The sequence below is a fragment of the Vicia villosa genome, linkage group LG6 (assembly GCF_029867415.1).
Source record: "Vicia villosa cultivar HV-30 ecotype Madison, WI linkage group LG6, Vvil1.0, whole genome shotgun sequence".
In the NCBI taxonomy this organism is placed as follows: Eukaryota; Viridiplantae; Streptophyta; class Magnoliopsida; order Fabales; family Fabaceae; genus Vicia; species Vicia villosa.
Genome location: NC_081185.1, coordinates 66,095,471 through 66,123,229, shown reverse-complemented (window position 1 = coordinate 66,123,229; position 27,759 = coordinate 66,095,471). Strand labels below are relative to the sequence as shown.

The 27,759-nt window shown below is 31.4% G+C and overlaps 1 protein-coding gene across 1 annotated transcript; it reads right to left on the bottom strand.

The window, feature by feature from the left end:
- Positions 1-17,192: 17,192 nt before the first annotated feature.
- Positions 17,193-20,341, bottom strand: LOC131613794 (histone-lysine N-methyltransferase, H3 lysine-9 specific SUVH4-like). The gene is made up of 10 exons (XM_058885434.1): positions 20,279-20,341; positions 19,737-19,787; positions 19,415-19,552; positions 19,117-19,166; positions 18,933-19,021; positions 18,641-18,797; positions 18,424-18,529; positions 18,150-18,332; positions 17,723-17,956; positions 17,193-17,306 (listed from the first exon to the last, which is right to left on the bottom strand). Exons 1-10 carry the CDS (start codon positions 20,339-20,341, stop codon positions 17,193-17,195), a joined length of 1,185 nt encoding a protein of 394 aa, XP_058741417.1.
- Positions 20,342-27,759: the final 7,418 nt, after the last annotated feature.

The window sequence follows — 27,759 nt, the reverse complement described above, 5'->3', positions numbered from 1 at the left end:
TTTAAAAAGATTTTGAGTTCGGGGGGTAAGTTATACAAAGGGAAGGTGTAAGGCACCCTTTGCATCCATGGTTTTCCATGGGCTCTTAATTGCTTAGCTCGCTCTGCTTTCAAAATGTTTGAATTGTTTGAAAAGTAGTGTGTGAATAGAAATTTGAATAAGAACTTTAGCTCGTAAATAAGCGTAGTCTTTTTGAATTTGATTTTGAAAAGAAGTGGGAAAATATTTTGATTTGTATTTGAATTTGAAAAAGAGCAAGCAATTAAAAATAAATTACCCTAAGTTTTAAAATTCGTTCTTTTAGCTTTTCAGGGCTATCCATGCCATAGGAGGGTAGGAAGTCCTTTTATTGGATGTTGAAGGGTCATCGAGATATCGTTCGCCATAAGACTGTCCCTGCCATGTAGAGGTAGGTAGGAAGTCCTTTTATTGGATGTTGAAGGGTCATCGAGATATCGTTCGCCATAAAACTGTCCCTGCCATGTAGAGGTAGGTAGTCTTTAGGGAAGGATAGAATAGTCATTAATCATTTTAGGCATCATGCGAGGATGCCTTAGCAATTGGGACAATCATCGTATTTTTCCGAGGCAACATCGAGGGACTAGTTCTCATATGATGATTTCAATAACTTTAAAGGCAGCCTTTGCTTTAGGTATCCTCGGAATCGAGGGACTTGACTATTTTATGATAATAAAAAAGGCAACAGATAATAAGGCAACAGGCAACAAGAGGGATTACCCTAAAGGTGTGTGGGTGCACAATCACGTGGTTAACTTCGATTACATTTATCTTGTAAAGTTAGTGATTCTATGTTCAATTCATGGTTTATCACTCCCTATGTTACTAACCACGCAGTTTAAAAATACAAATAATAAAATAGCAGTTATAGTGTGCGGAAAGTAAAATGCGAAAAGTATAAAGGCCCTAATACTATTACATCAAAAATTGAATGAGCAACCTATACACCTTCTAGAATTTAAATGACGGAAATTAAATAATTAAATAAACGTCATAAGTAAATAAAGGCAAAAGGCAAATAATTTAAATAAATAAATACAAGTAAAAGGCAAATAATTTAAATAAATAAATAAAGGCAAAAGGCAAATAACTTAAATAAATAAATAAAGGCAAAAGGCAAATAATTTAAATAAATAAATAAAGGCAAAAGGCAAATAATTTAAAAAGGAGGAAAATTAAGTAGACAGCATTCAACAATCAATGGAGTATGGGATGAGAAGAGAAGATCGCGAATAAAAATGTAGTTCAGGAAAATCAAGGTTAAAAAACCTTATGGCTAAAATTTTTAAGGGTAAAATCCTAGTTGACGGACAACACCTACCAAACATGTGATTTAGGGTTAGGGGGAAAAGGTTAGTGATAAAACCTAAAATTAATTATTATTATAAAAACCTAAAAATAATTAGCCTAAAATTAAATTATTATCTAAAATAAAAATTAGCTTAAATCCTGATTAAATTAGCATGAGTCTAAAAATTAATTATTGGTTAAACCTAAGACTAAGTTAATTGATTTAAATTAATAGAAAAAATTGAATTAAAATTATTAGAAAAATCCTAAATTGAATTAATTATTAATTTACTAAAAACCTAAGAAACTAACTTATTGATTTTATTAAAGAAATTGTTTTGTTGAAAAGAGTAAGTTATGTATAATTCCAAAATAAAAATAAAATAAAAAAGTAAGTTATATATATACAAAATATAAAAGAAAAATAAAAGAGAACCTGGGCGTTGATTTGGTGTGTGATAACCCTAGAGGTCCATGGTGTGACTGCATTTTCTGGACGTTGGATCTTGCATTGATAGGATCAGACGGTGATGATTGAAAGCACATGGTGGGTGTGCGCAAGACCTTGTGATTACAGGCTTTCTCTTATAACACTGGGTTGCGCTGTAGTTATTGTTAAGGAAACCAAGCAAAAAAATAAAGTAGAAAAAAACAATGGTTAATTGGAAAAGTCAAAGAGTCAGAATTGGGTCCCATATCCTCACGCGTAGCCCAATGAGACGGGGAGAGAGGTTTGTTATTGTTGACCAGCGAACAACATCTTTCCACGTGCGGGTCAATTTTTCCACGCTCCTATTCACCTTCTTCTTCCTTCATCCCTGCGGATTCACCTGCGGAATCTGCCAGGGATTTACCTGCAGATTCACTTAGGGTTTCCTGCAGCAAATTAAAGCTTAACAAAAACGATGCATAAGTAAGACCAAACCACCCAGACCGGCCTAAAATCGCCCCCCTGAATCCAAATATGGGGTCGTTACGGTCTGAAACGGATCCTAACACATGGTTTCGAAGCTTGGTCGTGACAAGCCCTAGCCATGGTGAATCGAGTTTCTCACACCAAAGCTTCAAAACGATGGATCTATTCCACCCTAAACACAGTCATAAACACGTTAGAAACAACAAAACTCATGGAAACGCGTTAGGCAATAGAAAACGATGATCACTATTTTTGAATTAATACGAATGAAACATAGCATGGTATTTACGTGATGTAAGCAAGATATATGAGTCCATACTTACTTAGAATTACCTCAGGGAGAGAAATACGATCTTGGTTTGGAGTGAAGGTGGCTGCTTCCTCTAAAATCCGTGAGCCCAAGTTTTTGAACTTTTGTGAGATTTTTGGAGAGAGCCTTGAGGCTAGGGTTTTTTTTTCTTCATGGTCTGAATAAATTGTATATATATAGAGGACTGAAATTAGGTCAATAGAATTGAAAAAAAATCAACCATTGATTATGAGAAATATTTGATGTGATTTTTATCCAATCTTTCTAATTTGAGCTTCATGCATATTTCTCCTCTTATTTTTGGCCATTAGATGATATTAAACCATATTTAATCAAGAGAAAAAAAATTGATTTATTAATCATATTATTATTTGATGATTTATTTGACTTTTATTTGAATTTAACTGATAAAACTCAAATATAAATGAAATAAATATCAAAATACTAATTTTAATAAACAATGTACCTCCCTTGTGATTATTTGGACCATCTTGATTGATTGAAATTGATTAAAAATCAACTCTTTGATTAAAACTAATTTTCAATATTTTATAATGATTTATTTGTATTTTAATGAATTAAAATTCAAATAAACAAAATAAATATTATAAAAATAAAGTAATTAGTTCAGGGGTGCCCATAAAGCCCATAGTCACGTTTGACATCAATATTTTAGGCCCATTAGTCCAAGAACACAAAATTATGCAATTAGGTTTTTTTGTTTTTTTCTTGAAAATCGACCAACTTCCGAGTCTCATATCTCCTTCAATATTTGTCATATGAACATGTTCTTGGATTTTTTGGAAAGCTCAAGATGTCCTCTTTAAGCCACTTTGGAACATATTTTTCATTTGGAGATTTTATATTGATGATATGGCTTCTGACAAAAAACATCTTTTTGCGATCTTCTTAGAAGGACCTGTAATGTATTGGTTCATATCTCCCAAATGGTGCATTTCTGGCCTTGACTTGTGAGAGACAAAATTGTAGAGAATTCAATTTCCTTCAAATTGAGCTTTGGATGGGAAATTTCTGATGTTCCATGTGGAAGTTATGGCTGGTCAAAGTTCTGTTGACTTTCTCCTATGAAACCCTAATTTAGAAACTGTAGGTTTTGTTGATTTCCGAACTTTCCTTGATGAATCATGACCAATCCTTGATCAAATGATGAAAGATACTTCATAATAAGGATCTTGACAAAAAATCAGGAATTTTGACTGTACTTTGACCACAGTTGACTTTTAGGTCAACTAGTCGATTATTGATCGTTTGGGCCATTGAGTGAGCAATCTTTTGAATCAGGGCTTGAAACTTTGCATGAGGATACTTTGAATCATATGAGAGACCATGGAATCCACTTGAGGTATCAAAAGTTCAAATTCCTTGATTAAATCAGAAACCCTAATTTTGGATCTTGTGCTTAGGAGAAGAGTGAGCTTGCACTGTCTTGAGCAATTGCCAGTCAGGTGAATAAAAACATCTTGGAATATGACGGGAAAAATTTGGGGTATGACATAGTAAACACAAGGCCTAGGAGTAGGGGACGAAAATCTGGGCAGTGAACCATCTTCAAGAACACAAAAAAATCACCAAGAACTTGAATTCAGTTTTGGAGATTAAGGAAGATTCAAAGGATTCTAGGGCTTGCTACAGGTTCCTCGAAGCATTCTGAAGGTGATTGGATCATTACTCTGCACCAACACCCCTAGATTAACCCCCACCAAGCCAAGGTATGTCACTCTGAACTTTGAATCGATTGCAATAATTTACGCATCCTCATAACAATTTGTTTGCATATTATGATTTGTATGGGTGTTGTGATCGTTTTTGGAAGTTTGATTGAGTTTCTGGGCACGTTTGATATGCATCACCATTGTTAGGTTGAAGGTCTCGAATTGGGGTTTTTAATTTGGAGTAAAATTAGGGGCAATTAGTGGTATTTTTGGGTTCAGGGGGTTTGGACGAAAAGATTGGGGGGGGGGGGGTCGTGAAATATTTATGTATGTGTATGTGCTATTCGTTGTGAAACAGGTTGATTTGCTATGAGATAAATCCCTTGCGAAACCGTAGCTAAAAGTTGCAGGTTTTTTGTGAGTTTTGTGGGGAAGACGATGAAGTGTCTCCACACCATTGGGCTATTTGAATTTGCGCGCCTTTTTGTTGGGTTAGCTGGCAATGATTGTATATTATATTTGTTCCCCAAGTTATAAACAACTAACTGGGTTAGTAGAAGTGGTGATGCGCGCGTTGTGTTCACTCAAGGGTCCAGGGTTCGATCCTTGGCCCTTACAATATTTTTTATACAAATTTCTCTGGTCATCCCATGCGTACACAACCTTAGGGTGCTCCATACTCCCTCATGATCCAACCATAGAATCATCCTTCATCCTAGATCAAATGCCCCAGATTTGGTCCCCATATAATAAACCTTCAATGCAGCCACATTAAATCCAAATCTCTAATTCTTATTTTTATCTTAATTAATTAACTATAAATATCTAATTAACTTTTTAACTTTTATTTATATTTATAAATCTATTTTTTTAATTAAGTTAAAATATGATAAAACATTAGATTTAATTTATTATTCGTTTCGACTAAAACTATTGGTCGCGATGGGTAATAATCGATTATTTAATTATTTAAAATAAAATTAAGGTTTATTTTGCTAAAAGGTTCTAACCATCTTATTGGTTACAATGAATAGCGTATCTTCTTCTGTCAATTCGTTGTTATTCGTAATCGAATCTATTGATATGAGGGATAACGATAAAATTAAATAACTAATTTTTTAAAATACATTTATTTGCTATTAGTGATAATCGAGTCTATCGATTAGAATTGTTAGCAATCCTTTATAAATATGTTAATTATGGTGATCAAACCTATTGATCATTGCGATTAGTGGAACAAATTAAAATCAGGGTTGTACGCCAAATCTTAAAACACTTTCATCTTCAAACCACAAATTTCAAAACTATGATAAGGTAACTCAAAATACCTTCAAATGCATTCATATCAAATCTAAGGTGTACAACCCTGCCCCGAACTACGTTGACTCTGATCCTCCATTAGGAGGTACGTAGGAACTTGGTAACAAGGCGAGTCCCCTTCCCCAAAACCTCAATTCGTTCAAATATCACTTTTCGCCCTATTCATTTCCTTAGCTATTAAACTTAATTTAGCCATAAACCTTCGCCTTTAAATTCAAAATCTTAGGAAAGGGTTAAGGGTGCCTAACACCTTCCCTTAACCTGATTATAATAATCTTACCCAGATCTTTATACTGCGTAGGGTTTCCTATTCGCCCTGGTAGAATAGGTGGCGACTCTAAAAGTTTAATTTTTAGGGCACGTTGCCACACAGATCAAGGTGTGTTTTTGAAGTGTGTCTTCTCTCTCAATTTGTTTTATGTTTATTTGTAACCACTGCTGTGATTGAGGGGGAGTGAGTGGAGATACTCAGGTCTAGGAATAGATTGGAGTTACATTGGGTAGGTTTTAAGTGAGGAGTTGTAAACGGGGGAGTTTAACTCCGAATTAAATCTGCATATATTGGATTCCCTCCCTGGCTTGGTAGCCCCTAGAGTAGGTTGTTTGAACCGAACAGGTTAAACAAATTTATGTGTTCTTTATTGTTTTATGTTGTTCTGTCTTTAATTATTTTTTGTTATTTTAGATGTCATAACATCCAGTACGACATCGCGTGTGAGGTTACTAGAATTTTTATTATCATTTTCATTAAAGTCACAACCATAATACTGACAAATGTGTGCACCTAAGGGAAACGATAGAAGAGCTGAGCAAGAAGGGGCGAATTACTCGATACAACCAGAAGGGTGGTAGAAAGGGGGATAATAAAAGAAGATAAGGAAATAAGAGGCGACACTAATCGCCAAGGAAAATAGGATGCCCCTGCAGGGTAGAAGGGTCCCCGAAGAAAACTATAGAGGCCACTAATGGGGCTAAAGGAAAGAAAAGCAGAAGTGGAAAAGAGGAGGAAAACTTTAGAATAAAGCCTTAATACAATACATCCATCATGGGAAGCCTCCCTTGACTAAGTAAACCCTTTAATGGTAGTTAACAAGGAAAAAGGAGTAGATTCAGAAGGAAAACTAGAGAGACCTATTATCGAGTTCTAGGATAGTGAAAGATTAGGTAGAATTGCAAATGAAATTTTTCCTTTAGTAATAACAACAACCATAACCAACTTTGACATGCCCAGAATCCTCATCGATGGATAGGAGTTCATGTAACATAATGTATGTGGTTCCCTTTGAAAAGCTTGGACTAAAAAATGATAAGTTATGGACATCTGAGAGACATGACCTATAAGCTTTCATCGACACAATCACTTTCCCCTGGTGGTTATTGTGGGAGAAAGAATGGAAACCAGGATTGTTGGCTTGTAATTCTTAGTAGCTCCCTGCAAAAATATCTAAATGATACAATTTTTGATGTGATGTCCTCTCTGATCCACTTGAAATATAAGATGCAATTTTAGATATTTTACATTAGCTTTGGATGTAAAGTCGTTGTGGTGGCCTCTCTGATCCACTTGAAAATGAAGTATAATAATGTTCATAACAAGACAATGGCAATATGCACTGATCTATATTGAGCACAAAGGATACTGTAGGCTTTGCAACATGACAAAAAGGGGGAAGAAAAGGAGAATGTGATGGAAGTAAATATGGCCTCCCTCGCCAAGCAATTGAACGAGATGCGATCAAATTGCCAAAAGAAGAGTTTGGTGTCCTTAAAAAGTATGAAATGAATCATTCTAATTTGACAGGTGCAAGGGACTACTCTTAATGAAGGGTGAAGTTAGTTGCAGTGCACCATACTAGCATGCCTATTGACAAATAAGTAGCAACATAGTCGCTTGGTTAAGTTACTTTTTTCCATATACCTAAAGCACATTTTGCATCACAATGTAATATGCTTTTAAATGAGTAAGAATAAATTTTCGCCAATTTTTTCCTTATGATCACAAAGGATATGCCTAAGCCATGAGTGTCACTGAAACGTCATTGGCGTATGACCAAAGCAATTAATGGTGATCAATGCTCCCCATCTTGCTAGCTAGCCACACTAAGGCGCATGAGTGAGTCCCTGCTACATCGGCCTTAAATCATGCATCATCTAAGACATAGTAGAGCTTAACTACTAATACTTTAAGAATAAATTCCTTATGTTAAATGAAGTTTCTCAATTGTTTTACTTAATGTATCGTTAAACAAACTAATTATTCTAATGAATTTATAATGTCATATAAATGTGACTCAATAAATATATATTTTTAATAAGTTTGTATGTGTGTCTATTGATGACATGTAATTACACCATTTATTTGACTCAATTTATGCATGTTTTATTATTATTTTGTTTTACATTTCCACTTTTAAGCTGGAATTTGTGTTTGTTTCAAGTATTTCGCTATTTGAGAGTCACATGTTAAGCAGATTCTTATTATTTTTTTCATTTACGTATTTTATCATTGCTTTGCTTTACTTCCCGCACTTTTACTTTCGTCGCATGTTCTTCATCTTAATCAAACCGCTTAACATGTTTAATTATGATTTCAAATAAAACATTTTGTTAATTGTTAAAATAATGTCAAGCTATTTTATAATTGTTGGAATGTGAGGATCGTCGATTCCACGATACTCTAAATAGTTGTTTAATTAAGAAAATTTGTTGGGGAAATTTTGGTTATGTACATATTTGGGATATTTGGGTCGGTTCTGCAAGTCGGCACCTGAAGAAAGGAATAAAAGCAGAACGAACCCTAAGGGAACCATTAACCCAACTCAGCAAAAGCACACAGCTTGAGTGGACCCTCAACTCGGATATGGATACCTAGACCGGTCATAGACGGGTCCTACAGGTCGGCGCATAAAACATTATGAGTAGACCCTTAATATTCCACCCAGGCCGGTCATAACTGTCGATCGCAGACCAGAAGGCCCCACCATTATGGAGATTACGGTTCTTTAAACGAAAACGGCGCGAGTTACGACAGTTTGCTCATTATTGAGGGAATCCAAGGTCCCTCCATCAATGAGGGAAATTATAGCTCCAGCTGCTATAAATAGGGCTCCCAATCGAGGGATAAGCAAGACATATTTTTTCGTGAGCTCGCATCAACTGTGCTGCTCAAATCCCTAAAGTTAAACACCACAAACTCCTGCGTGACCTCTCCAGAATGATCTTTCGGGAGGTAATCAAAAGTGTTCTGCAGGAACAGGTTGTAATCATAACTTTTCTAAACTATAATTTTGTCGGTTACTACGTAAATAGAAACCTTTATAAGCCGGGTAAGATAGAGAGTGGTCTGATATAAAAGATTTAAGTTAATTATTAATCAATTGATAAAGACCGCGAAAGTCATTTTTTATTTAATTAGGAAGATAAATATTTTAATAAAATACTATTAAACCTATTTTCAGACGCATTTATAAGTTTAAGGTATGGTTTACCGATGTGGACACCGAGAACCCTTTAAAATATTATTTTCCAATCAAAATAAATTTTCATTCGAGTTAAGAGTCTAATTACTTAAAATAGGTTTTATTACGTTGACGCAATACACGACATCCACCATGATAGTGGATGGTATAATTTAGAGAATAAATTTGGTTCTGAATACGCGAAAGCCACGGTTCATGTTTAATTAGTTCTTTTCAAGGTAGAAAATATTATCCCATAGATATTTAAATTATGAGCAACAAGAGTTTAACGAATCGATGCAATCCGTATTTCAACATTGATTTTCTTACATTAATTCAAGACTTTTATTTTATTTACTTCGCACAACTCCAATCTTATTTTATTAACCTTTGATAAACACCGTAATGATAGAAAACGATAGATTGACGATTAGGTCTTTATGGGTTCGACACTCTTTAAATTACATTGATACAATTTGTATACTTGCGTCAAGCACCAATCAAGTTTTTTGAACTATTGTCGAGGACCAATTACGTCAAATATCATAACCCGGTTGTTACACCGTCTAGACTAAGGCACGCCATTAGATGAATTACCCAAATTTTTCCTACAATTTCAACTAGGTAATTCGAGAGACCACAATATCCATATAAATCAAACCACAAAATATTAGTAGAGAACTTTGTCAATACGTAAACCCTCTCAGGGCTTGAATCTATAATACGGAGGTTTATTGCAACACAAACCATCGAGAATAAGGAATTTAGAAATCAAATTCCCCACATCAATGAAACCCTTTGGAAACTAAACACTGCAGTCGAGTCTCTAGTAACTAGAAACCAGGAACTAGAGACAAGAATATCACTGCTTGCCCAAGCACCTTTAGGACCTCTTTCTGAGAGGAATGAAGATTTTAGGACAATAGGTAGTGAAAAATCGGTAGAAAAACCTAAGGGAGTAAATGATGTAATCAAAGAAAAATGCAGAAAAAAAGAAATTAAAAATCTTTTTCCACAAAATTCCTTAGAAATCAAGATAGGTTCATAGTCATAACAGTATAAGGCCCGCATAGAAGAGAAAATTTTGCAAAATATAGAACTAGAGATATGAAAAAACTTAAGAATCCAATGTCTAAGATAGAGCCAAGACTTCCTCATCCTTATCTAAGATATGAACTGCTCCAAATTGAAAAAACGGAAAGGTGAAGGGTATGAGAGATGTCTTGATAAACGGCCTTGGAAGAGAGATATTTAAATCAGTATCATAGTCGAACTAACGATGTAAAACAAAGCGTTGCATGGTGTAGTGGGGAAAATTGAGATCAAAGCCATTAGTTTTACTTGACTCATTATTTTAGTGAAAGTCGCCACCGCGCTTTATTGTTTCCAAAGGAAATGGGAAAAGAGTGGAACAAAACCCAAAGATGTTTTTAAAATAAAGCAGAGATCTTAGGTATGGAGGTTGATTATGCTAGGGGAATGTGTTAGCACCCCTCACATTTATTGTACTCCATATGAACCTTTTTAAAAATCTGTGTAAATATTTTAGATAAAGATTTTTAAGATAACGCCACGAAGGGAAAATATTTTAAAGGGAATTTTATCGTAAGAGTTTAAAAGGTTTTAAAACATAAGAAGGTTTTGAAGAAAGGAAGAAGATTTTGAAAATTTAAGAAAGGGGCGAGAGTATAACTATTATTTGTCATGATCTGTTGTACTTGGAGACATGTGGAGTTTCAGGGAAGGAAAGAAACATGCATGGCGCAACGTGGCGAGTTCAGATCTAAAGACCGTTAGAAACAGTTGCATCAAATTAGTATATATAGGGATCTTAATTTATAGATTAAGGGTGTTCATTTGGTACAAAATCTCATTAAAATCACTCAAAGTATGAGTGTGTGAGAAACGAGTCATTCTAAGAATGTACATATAATTACACCATTTTATCCTTTGTTTTTACAATTTTATACAACTTTAACTTTTTCCGAATCTTTAAGTTCTTGTCATTTACGTTATTGCAGTTTAATTTACAATTGCTTTTGCTTTATTTTACTCTTTGTTACAAGCCATTACATTACTTTAAGGATTTATGTAAATCAAACAATCTTCAGAACATGAACGTGGCTTGTGTCGAAGTATTCTTTATTATAAACAGAATATATCAAACATAAAGCACATGTCCTAGGATCAATCTAGTTGATCATGTGAGTAACCAAAATGTTTAGTATTTTTGGAGGACTAGCGCTTGTTTACCAATTTTCACGGAAAACATACACACTGGCGCTTCTTTATATATATATATATATATATATATATATTAAACACTAAGTATCCATTTTTCCGCTGATAAAAGAAACCACCCTAACACCAACGACGTAGTCATCATCGGGAATAAGACAACAACATCTACACAGTGTTCTACTTTAAGGTACATCAAATATTTTTGACATTGTTGTTGTTCAGTTTCGTTTCAATGTCGCATTTGAAGACAAACTCATCCAAAGATGTTTCTATGTCTTATTCCACTGTAAAATCTCGATCTTAAAATTTATGTGGTTGTGATGGTCGTATAGTTTTGTACCACTGTAAGAAGGGACAAAATAAAGGAAGACTATTTTGGAGATGTCCATTTTGGAGGAGTGATGAAACATGTAATTTGTTCATAAGGGATGACGACATGGTAGAAAAATGGAGAAATGAAGATGAGAGCATTATGAAGTCTGAGTTGGAAGCTTTGGGCTATTTAAGGGCTATGTATGAAAATTCAAAAAAGAAGAACAAGAATTTGAAAACAAACTCAAATTTGAAGATGTTATGTTTTGTTATCTCCTTTATGTTTAATATTTACATTATTATGAAATATAATAGTTGAAGATGTTATGTTAGGGTTTAGGGGTTGAATTGCATTGTTGATGTGGAAACTGCAGGTGCAACACAACAACCTCTACAACAACAACATCTTGATTCTGAGGATGGTTTTAGAGCATATCACCCTCTATAACATCAACATCTTCATTCTCAACATTGTTGGTAGCTTGAGCAAGAGAACTCATTTTGATTCCTTTGGATGAAGTTGTTTTTGTGTTTTGGTTCTTCCGCATTTATACTGTTCCATCTGATTCTTCATCTTCTACTCTTGGAAGTTTAAAAACCAAAAATGGTGTATTGTTGATTCTAGTATGATACAATTGACATTTATTTATAAGCAATATCACAATGGTTATTAGGTTTAACAGTTATTATATGGCGCTCGCTTTGCAATTTATTACAATGGTCACATGATCGTGATTGAAAGTACCGCATAAACAACAACAAACTACATAACAACGCCTGGACCTACATGATTATATAGCTATTTAAACCGTTGTTAAATCCCTTTTTTGTAGTAGTGTGCCAAACGAGTCAATGTTAAACATGTTTTTTTGTTAAATATGTCAGAAACTTTCTCACTCTATAGTGTGAAGTTTTAGTATGCTTTCTGAGTTAGATAATTCAAAAACTTTCTCACTCTATCATTGTCATTCTATACCTTAAATAGCAAGCCACATATTCTACAACACTTGCATGTATCTTATAAACAATCACACAAATATTATCAAAAAACTGAAATTCCGTAATCATGAGAGAGTTGAGGAAGAATGAGAACTTCCATTTTCTTGTCATTGTCCTGTTCTCAGAATTTTAGACACTGACATGAATCTTACTATTCAAACTCACCTACTCAATTTGTTCGGCTGTCAAAATAAATGTTTATATCAATACGAAACTATGAGACACGTTTTTATAGCTACGTCAATAATAGGCAACGCAAGACGCACTTACTTCCTGAAACAAAGAAGAGGAAGAGCTTTTCAAATAGAAAAATTACATCCATCCTCTAAACTACAAAAAGAAAATAACCAAGACCACGATCTTCTAACAATGATTGTCATACAATCATATACAACATTTTTCCTCTTTGACAACAAGTGAAAAATATTGCCAGAATTGAGAAAAACGTTGCCTAAAATAATAGGGAATGTTTTTCAGCCGTCCTCTGTGCGAGCGTTGCCTATTATTTAAGGGGACGTTTATTTTTTCTTTTTAGGCACATTTTCTTAAAACGTCCCCTAAACTATAGGAAAAGGGGATGTTTTTCTATAACATCTTAGAGAACATTTTTAAAGTGTTGCTAAGAATTGCAACATCTAAGAAATGTCCCCTAAAAGTGGTAGAGTGAGAACCCTTTTTGGAGATAATTTTCAAATGTTATCATATCTGACAACAATTACCAATTGTTCCTTAAACGTGAAATAGTGATAACACCTGATAAATATGTCTATAAGTTACTTAAGAATATTTTTTTATCATATTTTTTATAAAATAAACCATTCAAACAAGAATTAAAATAAACATAAATTGCATGTACCAAAAAAGTTGTGTTAGTAAAATCTAGGAAAATAACAAAATGCGTAGTTTCTTTAGGCTTAATGCTTAAGCATTAACTCAAATACATAACTTTAAACATTAACTAAATTGTGTACACACAATAGACATAATATTTAACGTTACTTAATACTATAAGAATAACACTTGGAAATTTAAGTCTACCAAAATGACAAAATGTATAGTTTCTTTAAGTATAATGCTTAAGCATAGGCCTAAAACAATAACATCCAACTCATTTAAGTTTGTCAAACTAATCATTCTCTTGAAATCTAATACCTATATCTTCCTCTTAAAATTTATCACTTATGTCGTCCTCTTGAAGTTCTTCACCTACTTCATCCTCATAATCGTCCTCTTGGTGCGATACTGCATAAGAAAATGAAAGCAAATCAACCTAAGACAATTCTTACAAAAATGTAGGCCACTTCTTTGTGGGCCGCTCTCCTTTTCCTAACAAATATTCTATTAATTCCATATTAATTTAATAATTGCAATGTTACATTAATGTTTTAAAAGCATTCTACAATCTATCAAATCTTATCTTCAAAATTGTGCTTCAATGTAGAGACTTTTTCATTGTGTATTTTTTTCAAAGCATTGATCTTTGAGTTTGTGTATCCAATAAAAACTTAAAGGTTAAATATGTTTTTAGTCCCTATAAATATCTCAATTTTAACTTTTAGTTTCTATAAAAATAAAATTGACTTTTAGTCCCTATAAAATTAATTTTACACGCAGTTTTAGTCCCTGTAGAGAGACTAAAACTGCGTGCAAAAGTAATTTTATAAGGAATAAAAGTCAATATTTTTTTATAAGGACTAAAAGTAAAAAATGATAATTTTATAGAGAATTAAAACATATTTAACCCAAAACTTAATAAAGGTAAAGATTTAATTAACCTTTAATGTTTTAAAAAAGTTAAAGGTTTAAATGGTATCTATCACTCTCAAAGTAGCTATAGAATAAAAAGTGAAAGAAAATCGTCTGAAAATAAACTCACTTTTCCAGTAGGTGAAACCAATGGCTGAAGAGATATGATACAATCCCATAGATTCTCTTTCAAACCTTCATGTCCATACATACATACATACATACATACAAATTTCAAACACATTATTACATTTACATATTAAAGAGTAATTATTAAGATTTAACAAATTAAGAACATTTCAAACACATGCATGACGTTATTCAAAAAGAGAGAGTACTACATCAAGGATAAAAATACATACATTATCTAAAAATTACATGAATGATTAATAAAGGAAAAAATACATTAGTTTTTTGGCATTAATCTAGAAAATAATATTTGACTTTATTGATCTCTTAAAAATACATTAGTTTTTTCACTTTCACCCATCCACTTTAAAACAAGATCTAATGAAGAATTCAAATGTTAAAAATGCTTATAATAAAGAAAACTTAAGCTTACAAACCAACATATCCATACGGAAACCAACCAAAAGAAAACTACATATCCATACGGAAACATTATGAGTCATCAACCAAAAAAAAAACGGCATGATCTGATAGTGATGACTTGGGTAGCTTTTTGGCTTTCAGACTAGCAGGAAAATAGTTCCCAAACTCACGAAGATTAATAGAAATTGATATGCTAAGATTATCTCCGGGATCACTTGCTTTAATATTCCAACTCCCAAGCATATCCTGCCATAGATCAGGAAGATATGCTTAATTTATTGTCACTTGCTTGAATTAGAGCCTTTATTTCAAAAACGAGATCAATAATAAAATTGGGGTTTCATAGAATGAAAAAAAATGAAAGATAGAAATTCTCGCAACAAAGATTGAAAGAACTAGAAATTTGGAAAACTAGAAATAGACAACAACGTCGATTTTGTTTCTCTAACCGTCACCGACTCGAAATGAAGCACGCCACACTCGCCGATAGGTTTTCATTCATGCAATAGGGTTTTGAACTGGATGCGAGGACGACTGAATATGACTTCGGTTTGAATGTGTTGATAATTTAAGGGAAATCAATTTGGGAGAAGAAACGATTAATTGGAAAAAGATGAGGTTATAGTCTTTTAGATGGAAGAACGGCGAACACTGAATTGAAACAAGATGTGACTGAAGGGTTTTACTTTCATCTCTCCTCATTCTTATTTTATTTTATTTCTCTAATTATTTATCTCTTTTTTTACGTAAGTAGACTTGTTTTTTTTTAAAGAAACTATTAATAATTTTTTTATCACAAAATAACTATTATTAAAATTAAAACATTCAATATGTTCTGTGTAGTAATATTCAAGTATTAGTATTAATGTTATTAAATTAAATAAACTTTTTTATAAAAAAATTAACGAAAAAATATATTTTGATTGTCTTTTAAAAATAATTCTCTTAAATTTTGGACATCAAATAATTTTCATATTATGTAAATGTTTTTATAATAATTTATTTCTAAATTTAACTAAAATTTAAAACTAATTTTACTTGAGTATTGGTATCCTTTCAAAATTTATGGGCATTACAAAATTATTTTATTTTGATATTTATATATTATTTAAAAATTAAAGACAAAATTTAGAATGTTTATATATTTGAATGAAAGATTAGTTTTAAAAATGCATTATTTTTTTTAATAAGCAATTTGTATCTAGCGGGTTTCGAACCCAAGCGATTCACTGCTAGACCACACACACGCACACTAAAAACGCATTCATGTTAAATATATGCGCAATGGAAAATTTCTTATTAACTAATATTATAAAATATTTTTTTATTCTTAAATAATTTTTGTTTTGTTAGAAATTTTTATGCAACATTTAAAAATGTAGTCTTTTATTAGGAATCATACAACAATATTAAATTATTCCCATACACATTTAAGGGGACACTTATTAGTTATTTCCAAAGATAAATTATATTAACACTTCAAAATCGTTCCCATAAATAATTTAGGGAACATTTGTAACATGTTGCGAGAATTGTCTTCGCAACACGTAATAAATGTTGCTTAATCTTTTTTTAGGCAACAATTTATAGGTGTTGCATAAAAAAGTATTGCTAGAAGCAATAAATAAATGTTGTAGATCAAAATTGAACACCTAGATTCTTTTAGGGTTGCCAACCTAGTTCTTACATATTCAAGTGATATTTTGATTTTTGTTTAATGTATTCCGCTGCAATCATAGATACTCTTGATACTCCCTATAAATATTTTTCATTCTTCAATAGTTGTTTTTCATTTTAAAAAATGTTCATATTATGGTAGTTCGTAATAAATAATATATTTTAATAATTAAAAATGTTATTTTCTTTAATTAACTTAAATACATTAAATTTATTGGTTTTTAGACTACAAATCTTTTATTTTTTAAAATTACATATTGACCCTTTTTTTTGGTTTGGGGAAAAGAAGAAAAAAATAACTATTTAATTTAGTTGGGTGTTGTTTGGTGTCGTTTGGTGTCGTTTAATTGTTTCAAAATATGGTTTTATTTTTAAATGCAATAACTAAATATGTAGGATTCTTTTCGTTAACTCTATTGTAACCAGAAAGATATATTTTGAGGGAGATTAGCATTGGTAAAGTGTTTGCTTTTTGTATTGTTGCATTGATTCTAAATATATTTAAGTGATTATAAGAGGCAATATTGTCGATCATTATATCTCTTTAAGAAAAATTGTAGAACACAAAATTACATTTTATTGTCATATTGATTACAATTTTGCAATATATTTCTCTATAGAAAATCCCTTAAATGTTTAATACATATTAATTTGATGAAATTTGTATGATTTTTACCATACTAGTACAAACGCTTACGACATTTCTTTGCACCACAATGACATTGCAGCTGTTTGATTTTTCCATTTGAATCAACCACACTATCAAGTCTATATCCATAGTCATAAGTCAGTTCCTGTTAAATAAAAAAAATTAACATTTTCTTATTAAATTTTCCTACGAAACAAGTTGTCGACAATATAAGAGGCACATGTCCAAAATACAAATTTAAATATAATTAAAGATTTAAATTGAATTTATTATAGAAATATAAAAGATAACATGAACAATGATAATATAAATTTCTTATGATTCACTAACTTTGTGGCGGGTTTTTTATTTTATTTTATTTTTTAAAATGTGTAAAATTTACTAAATTTTTTGTAAAACATAAGTGATTCTTGAATTTAAAAACTACGGCCATTTCTGGTTACAATTAAAAATGCTAAAAGATTTATTTTCATTACGATCATAAATACATAAATTTCTTTTTATGTCCATCACTATAAAAAAAGTTAACACATCATAACAAAAAATTATAAAAATAATTACCTGATATGGAGGTATGTCGTGTGCTGCAAATAGCATCAGACGAGCTAGTCTAACATCAAGGTGATTGCTGAGAACACATTGTACAAAAAGGTTTGGCTCACAACTGTGGTTGATAAACCTTGAAACATTTCCGAAAGAACCTGCATCAATACAAAATTCGGGATCTTTTTCTATTTCGCTGACTTTTTTTTTATATGATTTGTTTTTTGGTAGTATTACATCACCTATCCTTTTCTGAAAAATATCAATAATAAAAAAATATTAATATTAATCTTATTTAATTTCATATACTATTTATAATAAAATAAAAACTACCAAATGATAAAGAGTACATATTTTTTTTATTAATAAACTAGATAGATATAATATCGAGTGGAGAGCAAATCTAATTAAATCATAGTGGTATTATAAATTTTTGTATTCTTACATTTCTTCCATCCAATCCATTGATTGTGTGCAAGCAATCAATATCAAATATGTAGTCATTGATAATTGAATTATCTAATTTATCGTCTCTACTTAGTACACCAATATATTCTATTACTGGTGCACCAGAAGGTATAAAGTCCCATGTTCTAACAGCCCATCCTTTTTTGACTGTACGATAAACCTGTATAAAAGATTAGTATTTTAGTTAATTAACATATTTATAGACAACAATGATAATAAAATTTAAAAGTTTGTTTAAAATGTTAAATGACCTCAAGTCTATAATTCAAATCCTTTTGGGAAATTTTATTTCCACAGTTAGGCCCGCATCCACACTGCGGCCCACATTCCACTACGATGTCTCGAGGCTCTATTAATCTAAAAACATTAAATAATTAAAAGTTAGTTATTAATTTTAAGAATATTAAATATCAAACACTTCTAATATCATATATAAGAAAGAAAGAAAAATGAAACGAAAAATGTTACCTATTATCGTTTGTGTAAGGAAACTTAGAGCCATTAAGAAAATTAGTACATGAACATATATTAATATTTCTACAACTTCCTTGGCAATGACATCCATGAGTCCTTGGTGGAATCTTGACATGTTTTGAAACTTTATTTGACATAATATATGTAAAACCTAAAATTGTAAAAACACCATCAATGTCATATACTTTTTATATTAAAAAAATGGAGTGATAGCACAACATTTCACTTTAAAAAAGTGACTATATATTGGAAAAAGAAAATGAAACATCACTACACATGAACTTACCAGTAGGTGCAGTGGGAGGATCATCAAATTCATTGGTTGCAATTATGCAAATAGCTTCTTGTCCATCACTAATGTCGTTGCATACCAAACTAAACAAATAATATTTTTATAATTCAGTTATAAGTATGATATATCATCAGAGTTTAATAACATTATATATAAAACAAAATTTGTTAATAACTACCTTGGCGAAGAAGAAATAGCTCTAGCGACTTGACCTTTCATAAAATGGACCTGGAGTAATATAAAATAATCTTAAAATTTCACTTTATAAATGGAACAAAAATATATCACCAAAGACCAAAAATAACATATAATAGTAAAAAAATGTGCAAACAGTTTTATATAACCACCTGTATATAAAATAAACTCACTTACATATTTCTTTCTTGTTTTTATTGATGAAATTTATACTCAATCATTCTTAAAAATTTTAATTAAATAAAAATAAAAATTAAATTAAATAAATAAAATTTTACAACCTTATCTATTCCCACTTTAGCAAGTGTCTGAAGCTTATTGATCAGATATTTTGATGTTGTGAGTCCCATAACAAGTTCATTACCAATGCCATTTTCAACAACCTGCAATACAATGAAAATTAATTGAATAAATTCTTTCTATAATAAATTATAAGCAAATAAGATCCATATATTCATAGCCTCATAAATCCCAACTCAAAACAAATAAAATGAAGCTCAAGTATTTCCTATTTTGTGTTGCATGAAAAACTTTAGTGCAACAATAGTGCAAATTAGTGTCAAACTCATAACCAAGATCAAATTAAGTCATAAAGATGATGACCTTGCTATCCCTTACAAGCCAGGCATTGGCCTTTTTGTTATTAGTCTCTTCCTGTAAAATTAATGGGTCACATTATTAGAACTAAAATGTAATAGAAACAATATTTAAGTGTTAAATCCATAAGTTAACTCAACTTGGATTTAAAAAGTTTAATTAATACTCAACAATAAAAAAAATTAAATTAAAATATGGAACACTAGATTTGATTTACAAGCATTAATGAAAGGATATAAAAATAATATAGCATAATCGTAATTAATTTCTCTGCTAAGAAAATTGCATCAGTAATCGATTAGCATTTTTTTTATTTTCTCTTATAAAATATAAATATTTCGTAACGTTTTAGTTGGTTATTATAAACATATAACTTTTAAATTTATAAAAAAAAGTGTAAATGAATTTTATTTTCATAATATAAAAAATCAAGAAAATAAATAACCAATAAAAAAATAAATTAGTCTAATGTAAGATTATTATAATTATGAAAAAAAAAAGAATTATCATAAATCATGTAAAATATTAAAATATATTATATCACGCACCTTAGCAAGATTATGAAGATTGAAAAGTCTAAATGTTTGTCTCAGAGACAAAATGCCCCTCATGTCAAGTTCGTCAAACACAAATAAACCTGTACTTTTTGAAGAACTTGAATCTATAGATTCAAACCAAGGGTCACTTTCATGAATTTTATCATCCAATGTTTGTTGTTTCTTCAAATGGTTTAGCTTTGGTCTTTTTTGAATAAAATTGTCTTCAAATTTGATACCTCTTTTGTGGTAGAGGTTATAAGAAAGTTTATGTTGATTTTGAAGTCTTGAACTAACCCTAATTGGTTGCTCAAAACTTTTCTCGGTCTTATTTTCACAACTCTTGAATATTGACTCTATTATAATTTCTTTATATTCAAAAGTGTGAAATTGACACCTATAAATAAAATAAGATATAACAAAATGAAAACGTATTAATAAATAATACAAAACAATCAAATAAATCTAAAATATCAACTAAAAATTGGTTCAAACATTGAGAAAATTACTATAGAATAATTAGCCTTTATAATTTCGGGAAGATTCCTTGCTTAGATAAATGTACGATTGTGGGTACTGTTTGGCTTGCTACGGTTTGGATTATTTGGTTAAAGCGTAATGCGGTGATCTTTAAAGAGGAAGATTTTAGCTTTATCGAATGCATGTCGGAGATTATTCTATACTCATGGAGGTGGTTATGTGCCTCTCATAAGAGAGTAAATCTTTGTAGTTTTTATTATTGGAATATTCTCCCTCTTCTTTATTTTGAGAGGTAGAAGCTTTCTTTCTTGTATCGGGGCGGAGCATCCCTTTTGCTCCCTTTAATTCCATCACTTATTTAAAAAAAATAATGAACTAAACGATACAATATTATGCAACGCGGATACGTTAGATGATCAATTATTTAATAAATAAGGTTTGTAAAATATTATATAAAATTTATATTATGAATGGATATATTCTCTTTTACCCAACAAATACTGAAACAAAATATTGAAACTCAATATGTGTTTTGCAATATAGATCCTAAAACGTTATTGACGGATTCAATCACTATCTCTTTTAGTTTTATCAAATCTCAATAAACATTACCAACAATTGTGTTATTACAAAAAATAAAAATGAGAAAAGAAATTAATATTCTCAATCATATAGTGTTTGACGAAAAATCCTAACGTTACATATTGTTTTAATACAAAAAATAATAAAGTAATTTAAAAACAGAGATAATTGAAAACTTACCAGTAAATTATATGCTTATCTTTGCCTCAAATGTATAAGTGATGATGATATATTTGAATGAGTGAAGTATATATAGCCAAGATTATGAGGGCCTATTATAGTATTTGATCGCATTAAATCTATTACTAATTTTTATATTTGAATGCTTTAATGTTTTTTTCTTAAAGGCAGTGAGTCGTTGTAATGAAAATAGAATTGACATAATGATGAATACAGAAATAAAGAATTATTGAAATATTGTATTCAATATTTGCATGAAAAAAATTAATGAAATAATGAATTTAATTCAAAAGTCAGACCTCTATATTATACTACTATATGGTAAAAATTTTTTTTTTTAAACACATATAAAGGAAAACTAAAGGTTCTCCAACCTGTTTACAAGAGGACAAAGCAAAAGCCCGACAAAAGAAATTATAAACCAATTATCATTACGATAAGAAACGCAACGGCTCTTTGACAAAATCGTAATAAGGATAATTGAAACGAGTAATCTCTCCACAAAAGGACCACCTACACACCAAAATTTTGATGTTCCAAAGCAAATAATCAAAATTCCAATCCTCCTCACGAAAACAAGCATCATTCCTAACCAACCAAATGGACCAAGTTGTGGCTAACCAAATCACATCTAACTTCTTTACATCTACCTTTTTAGATTTACAAAATGAGTGTCAATCCATAAAACTTGACAAGCACTCTTCCTCCTCTATCCCCGATTTACTTATCCATAATGCTATCTCCCTCCAAATATTCTTTACGAAAGAACAAACAAAAAAAGTATGATCTCGATTTTCTAGATCAATACTACAAAAAGAGCACTTTAAATGATCAAAAAGGATAGGAATACCTCTATGCACCAAAATATTTTTTGTTGGAAGCCTATTAGCAAGGAGCCTCCACCCAAAAGCCTTAATTTGTAACGGCACCTCCGATTTCCAAACCAACCCCTTCGCCTCATGAAACTACAAAAAGGCCCAAAAAAGTACGCTTGCTCGCATACCCCCATAACAAGAAGATACCAAAAACACTTCTTCCCGATTAAGATCCCATTCCACCACATCTTTATCTACACCCAACTCCCCAAAATCCTCCAAAAAAACCCATTGTAACGCCCAGAAAAACAATTATGTGCTTAATTTAGTCATTTGTGATAATTATTGATATTTTCGCGTTTTGGGACAATTTAGTCGGTATTAGTTCGGGATAGCGGAGCGATAGTTAGTCAAGAATTTTAATATTTTTAGTATTAAAAATATTAATAAGTTAATATTTAGCGTTTTGGAAATATTCCGAGTAATTAAGATTAGACCGAAAATTGAGAGTTAAGAGCTAGAAAGGGGTGTGCGTAAATTAAATTAATTGGGATGAGTGAGCTGTGTGTGTGAGAATTGATTAGTCCCAAGTTGAAATAGTGATGCAGTAAACCACTTAGGTTAGAAACTCATAAAACATATTTTGAGAATCAATTGAGAATAAGCATTATTATAGCGGAAGAAGAGAGTCTTGGAGAAAATAGCAGAGAAAGAGGATATTTTTGTGTTAAACTTATTCATAATCTTTTCTCTTCTTTATCAGGTAAACAATATAAAAAGGATATTTTTTTAAATTATCATACCAATGCTATTGTTTCAGATTCTTTTATGTTCTTTTCAACACAGATGCATATACTGTCTCATATACAAAATATGGATTAAAAAGAGATAATTCTTATAAATTCAGGCCGGTGAAGATAACCCACTTGAATTTCCTTTTGAACTCGATGGATTATTAAAAAAAGAGTTGACAATCTGGGTTGTCTTTCAACTAAAGGAGGAGTGGAAGAAGATTGTGGTCAAAGGAAGTGGTGATTATTGCTTGGTGGAAAAGTTGAAAACTCTCAAAAACCGGATAGCTTGGTGGAACAAGAATGTCTATGGGTGGATAGATCTCCAAATCAACAAAGATGGGAAAGAGTTGCACTCTTTAGATAACGTGTTTGTTCATTTTGCAGGTAACGTCCCGGAAGATGTAGTTGTGAAAAGAATAAAAGTGGCGGAGGAATTTTGGGATAACATTAACAAGAGAGAAGGGATCCTTAGGTTAAAGTCGAGACAACTTTGGCTTTCCGAAGGTGATGACAACACTCGTTATTTCCACAATTCTCTAAAAAAAAGAAGAAGAAGAAGAAATGCTATTTGCTCCATTGACACACTGGCGGGAAGATTGGAAGGAGTTGAAGAAATTAAAGAGTTCACTTTCAAGCATTATGAAAATTTCTTTAAAGAAGAATGTCTTTTAAGGCCGGACTTAGAGGGATCAATTTTAACACTTTATCTTCGGAAGACTCATCGGACTTAGAGAATCCTTTCGAGGAAGATGAAGTGAAGGAAGCTATTTGGTCGTGTGATGGTAGCAAGAGTCCGGGGCCGGATGGTTTCTCTTTGGAGTTTTACAAAAGGTATTGGTCTCTCATTAAAGAAGACGTCATGAAGTGTTGCAATGACTTCTATCATAAAGGTACTCTTGTTAAATCCATTACTTCCTCTTTCCTTGCTCTTATTCCTAAAAAGAAGAATCCGCATGACTTGTTTGAATATCGGCCCATTTGTTTAGTGGGGAGTATTTATAAGATCATTGCAAAGATGTTAGCGGATAGGATGAGAGGTGTATTGGATAAGTTGGTCTCTTCCAATCAAACCACTTTTGTTCCCGGAAGAAGCATGATGGATGGGTTTCTAATGGTTAACGAAATTCTTGATTGGGCAAAAAGGAAGAAGAAGGGGTGCTTATTACTTAAAGTGGATTTCGAAAAGGCTTATGACTCAATTTCTTGGAATTATCTAAGGTATGGATTTTGGTGAAAATGGGATTTGGTAAAAGATGGATGAAATGGATGGAGTCTAGCATTTTTACCAATTACATGTCCGTGTTGGTGAATGGAAGTGCAACAAAAGATTTCAAGGTTTAAAGAGGATTACGTCAAGGTGATCCCATGTCACCTTTCTTGTTTGTTCTTGCTATGGAAGTTTTAACCGCTCTAACTAAGAATTCGGTGGAGGTGGGAGACTTTAAACCTATCAAGTATGGAGTAAACGACTTCATGGATATTCTCCAATTTGCAGACGATACCATCATTCTAGGAGAACCTACATATGATAATCTTTGGAGTTTAAAAGTGTTGTTGAGAGGTTTTGAATTGGTTTCCGGATTGAAGATCAACTTCCATAAAAGTAACTTCTATGGAACTCACATCGGAGATTGGTTTATCAAATCGGCGACAATTTTCCTTGCTTGCAAAAAAGGTTGCTTCCCGTTTAAATTCCTTGGTATTTGGGTGGGTGAAGGTGCGTATAAGGAAAAGGTGTGGCAAGAGGTGATTGACAACATAAAATCAAGACTCACTAAGTGGAAGGGAAGAAACATATCCATTGGCGGGAGGGTGACTCTTATTGGATCCGTTCTTAATGCTATCCCTATTTTTACTCTTTCTTTTTATAAAGCTCCGAGTAAAATTATTCAAGCGATAAGAAGTCTTCTTAGCAATTTTTTATGGTGTGGGAATGTGAAATCAAGATGCATCCATTGGGTTAAGTGTGAGAATGTTTGCAAGCCCAAAGGGAAAGGAGGGTTAGGTATTAGAGATGTGGGAGAAATGAACAAATCTCTTCTTCTTAAATGGAAGTGGAGAATTTTAAAGGAGGATAAGGCAATATGGAGTAGATTTTTACTTTTGAGATATCATATCCCGAAAATAAAAGTGTTAGCTTCTAGCAAGGATCTTTTAAATCGGGATGATTCTCGATGGTGGAGAGACATTGTTCTTGATGATTTCAAAGAGGATGATTTGGGTGAAGGGTTCACCGATTGGGTTAAATGTGAGTTCAAGAAAGGTAATAATATTCTTTTTTGGCATAGTTGTTGGTTGGATGATCAACCGCTCTGTGTTTCTTTTCCGCATTTGTTTGATCGTACAACCAACAAATTATGCGTGGTGAGTGATCTCCTTAATTTTAACCATGGTGACATTACGTGGAACTTGGAATCCATCTTTGGTGTGGATGTTTTGAATTCTTCGGTTCCGACCGCTCCTTCCACCATCTTATCCGCAACGGGCACGGTTATTGGCGAAGATTTTAGGGACTTGAAATCGATTCTTCAAGGGATTGTGCAGGACATATTGGCAACGGACGATTTCCATTGGAACCTAACCTCAAATGGAGATTTCACGGTGTCTAGTGTTTCGCACTTGGTGTCTAATGCAAAGGATCTAGCTTGGCCAACACCCACTATCAAGTTGTTGGATGTCATTTGGAAGACAAACATTCCGGGCAAAGATCAAGATTTTTTCTTGGAGATTCCTCATCAATAGACTACCGCTAAAAGTTCAACTTGTCAATAGAGGTGTGTCTAATCGTACTTCCATAGATTGTCCTTTTTGTTCAAACCATCCGGAATCTTTGGATCATCTTTTCTACCAATGCCATGTCACAAAGGCGGTTTGGAATAGAATTTATATGTGGTTTGGTAATGATGTTAATCTTTCTCATGAGGAATTCAAGGCTTTGGGAGTATTCAAGAAAAGGTGAAAAACACCAACACTAAAGCTAATCTAAACACAATATGGATGGATAGCTTTAATTTGGTGTACTTGGAATATGAGAAATACAATCATTTTTTATAACGGTATTTTTAGCTTCGATGAGGTGATATCAAACATCTTGTATTTTTCATGGAGATGGGTTAGTAATAAGGAATCTCCGAGTAGGATCAATTTTTATGATTGGTATAAATTACCCTTACTTTGTAACAAAACTTCCTAGCGTGTTCTCGATGAAAGGGTTGTACCCCTAGTGCGATATCTTATATTCAATTGCTTATTAAAAAAAAGTCTTTTAGATGGAAGAACGGCGAATGCTGAATTGAAACAAGATGTGACTGAAGGGTTTCACTTTCATCTCTCCTCATTCTTATTTTATTTTATTTCTCTAATTATTTATCTCTTTTTTGACGTAAGTAGACTTATATTTTTTTAAAGAAACTATTAATAATTATTTTATCACAAAATAACTATTATTAAAATTAAAACATTCAATATGTTCTGTGTAGTAATATTCAAGTATTATTATTAATGTTATTAAATTAAATAAACTTTCTTATAAAAAAATTAACGGAAAAATATATTTTGATTATCTTTTAAAAATAATTCTCTAAAATTTTGGACATCAAATAATTTTCATATTATATAAATTTATTTATAATAATTTATTTTTAAATTTAACTAAAATTTAAAACAAATTTAACTTGAATATTGGTATCCTTTCAAAATTTATGGGCATTACAAAATTATTTTATTTTTATATTTATATATTATTTAAAAATTAAAGACAAAATTTGGAATGTTTATATATTTGAATGAAAGATTAGCTTTAAAAATGCATTCATGTTAAATATATGCGCAATGAAAAATTTCTTATTAATTGATATTATAAAATATTTTTTTATTCTAAAATAATTTTTGTTTTGTTAAAATTTTTATGCAACATTTAAAAATGTAACCTTTTATTAGGAATCATACAACAATATAAAATTATTCCCATACACATTTAATGGGACATTTATTAGTTATTTTCAAAGATAAATTATATTAACATTTGAAAATCGTTCCCATAAATAATTTAGGGAACATTTGTAACATGTTGCGAGAATTGTCTTCGCAACACGTAATAAATGTTGCTTAATCTTTTTTTAGGCAACAATTTATAGGTGATGCAAAAAAAAGTATTGCTAGAAGCAATAAATGTTGTAGATCAAAATTGAACACCTCAATTGTTTTAGGGTTGCCAACCTAGTTCTTACATATTCAAGTGATGTTTTGATTTTTGTTTAATGTATTCCGCTGTAATCTTAGGTACTCTTGTTACTCCCTATAAATATTTTCCATTCTTCAATAATTGATTTTCGTTTTAAAAAATGTTCATATTATGGTAGTATATAATAAATAATATATTTTAATAATTAAAAATGTTATTTTTTTAATTAACTTAAATACATTAAATTTGTTGGTTTTTACACTACAAATCTTTTATTTTTGAAAATTACATATTGACCCTTTTTTTTGGTTTGGGGATAAGAAGAAAAAAATAACTATTTAATTTAGTGGGGTGTTGTTTGGTGTCGTTTAATTGTTTCAAAATATGGTTTTATTTTTAAATACAATAACTAAATATGTAGGATTCTTTTCGTTAACTCTATTGTAACCACGAAGATAT

Coding starts and splice junctions, on each gene's coding strand:
- LOC131613794 (XM_058885434.1), bottom strand. CDS start 20,341: ATGAGGGGCATTTTGTCTCTGAGACAAACATTTAGACTTTTCAATCTT. Junction 19,553..19,736: donor GGCTTGTAAGGGATAGCAAG/GTCATCATCTTT, acceptor AATTTATTATAG/AAAGAATTTATTCAATTAAT. Junction 19,022..19,116: donor GCTATTTCTTCTTCGCCAAG/GTAGTTATTAAC, acceptor TTATTTGTTTAG/TTTGGTATGCAACGACATTA.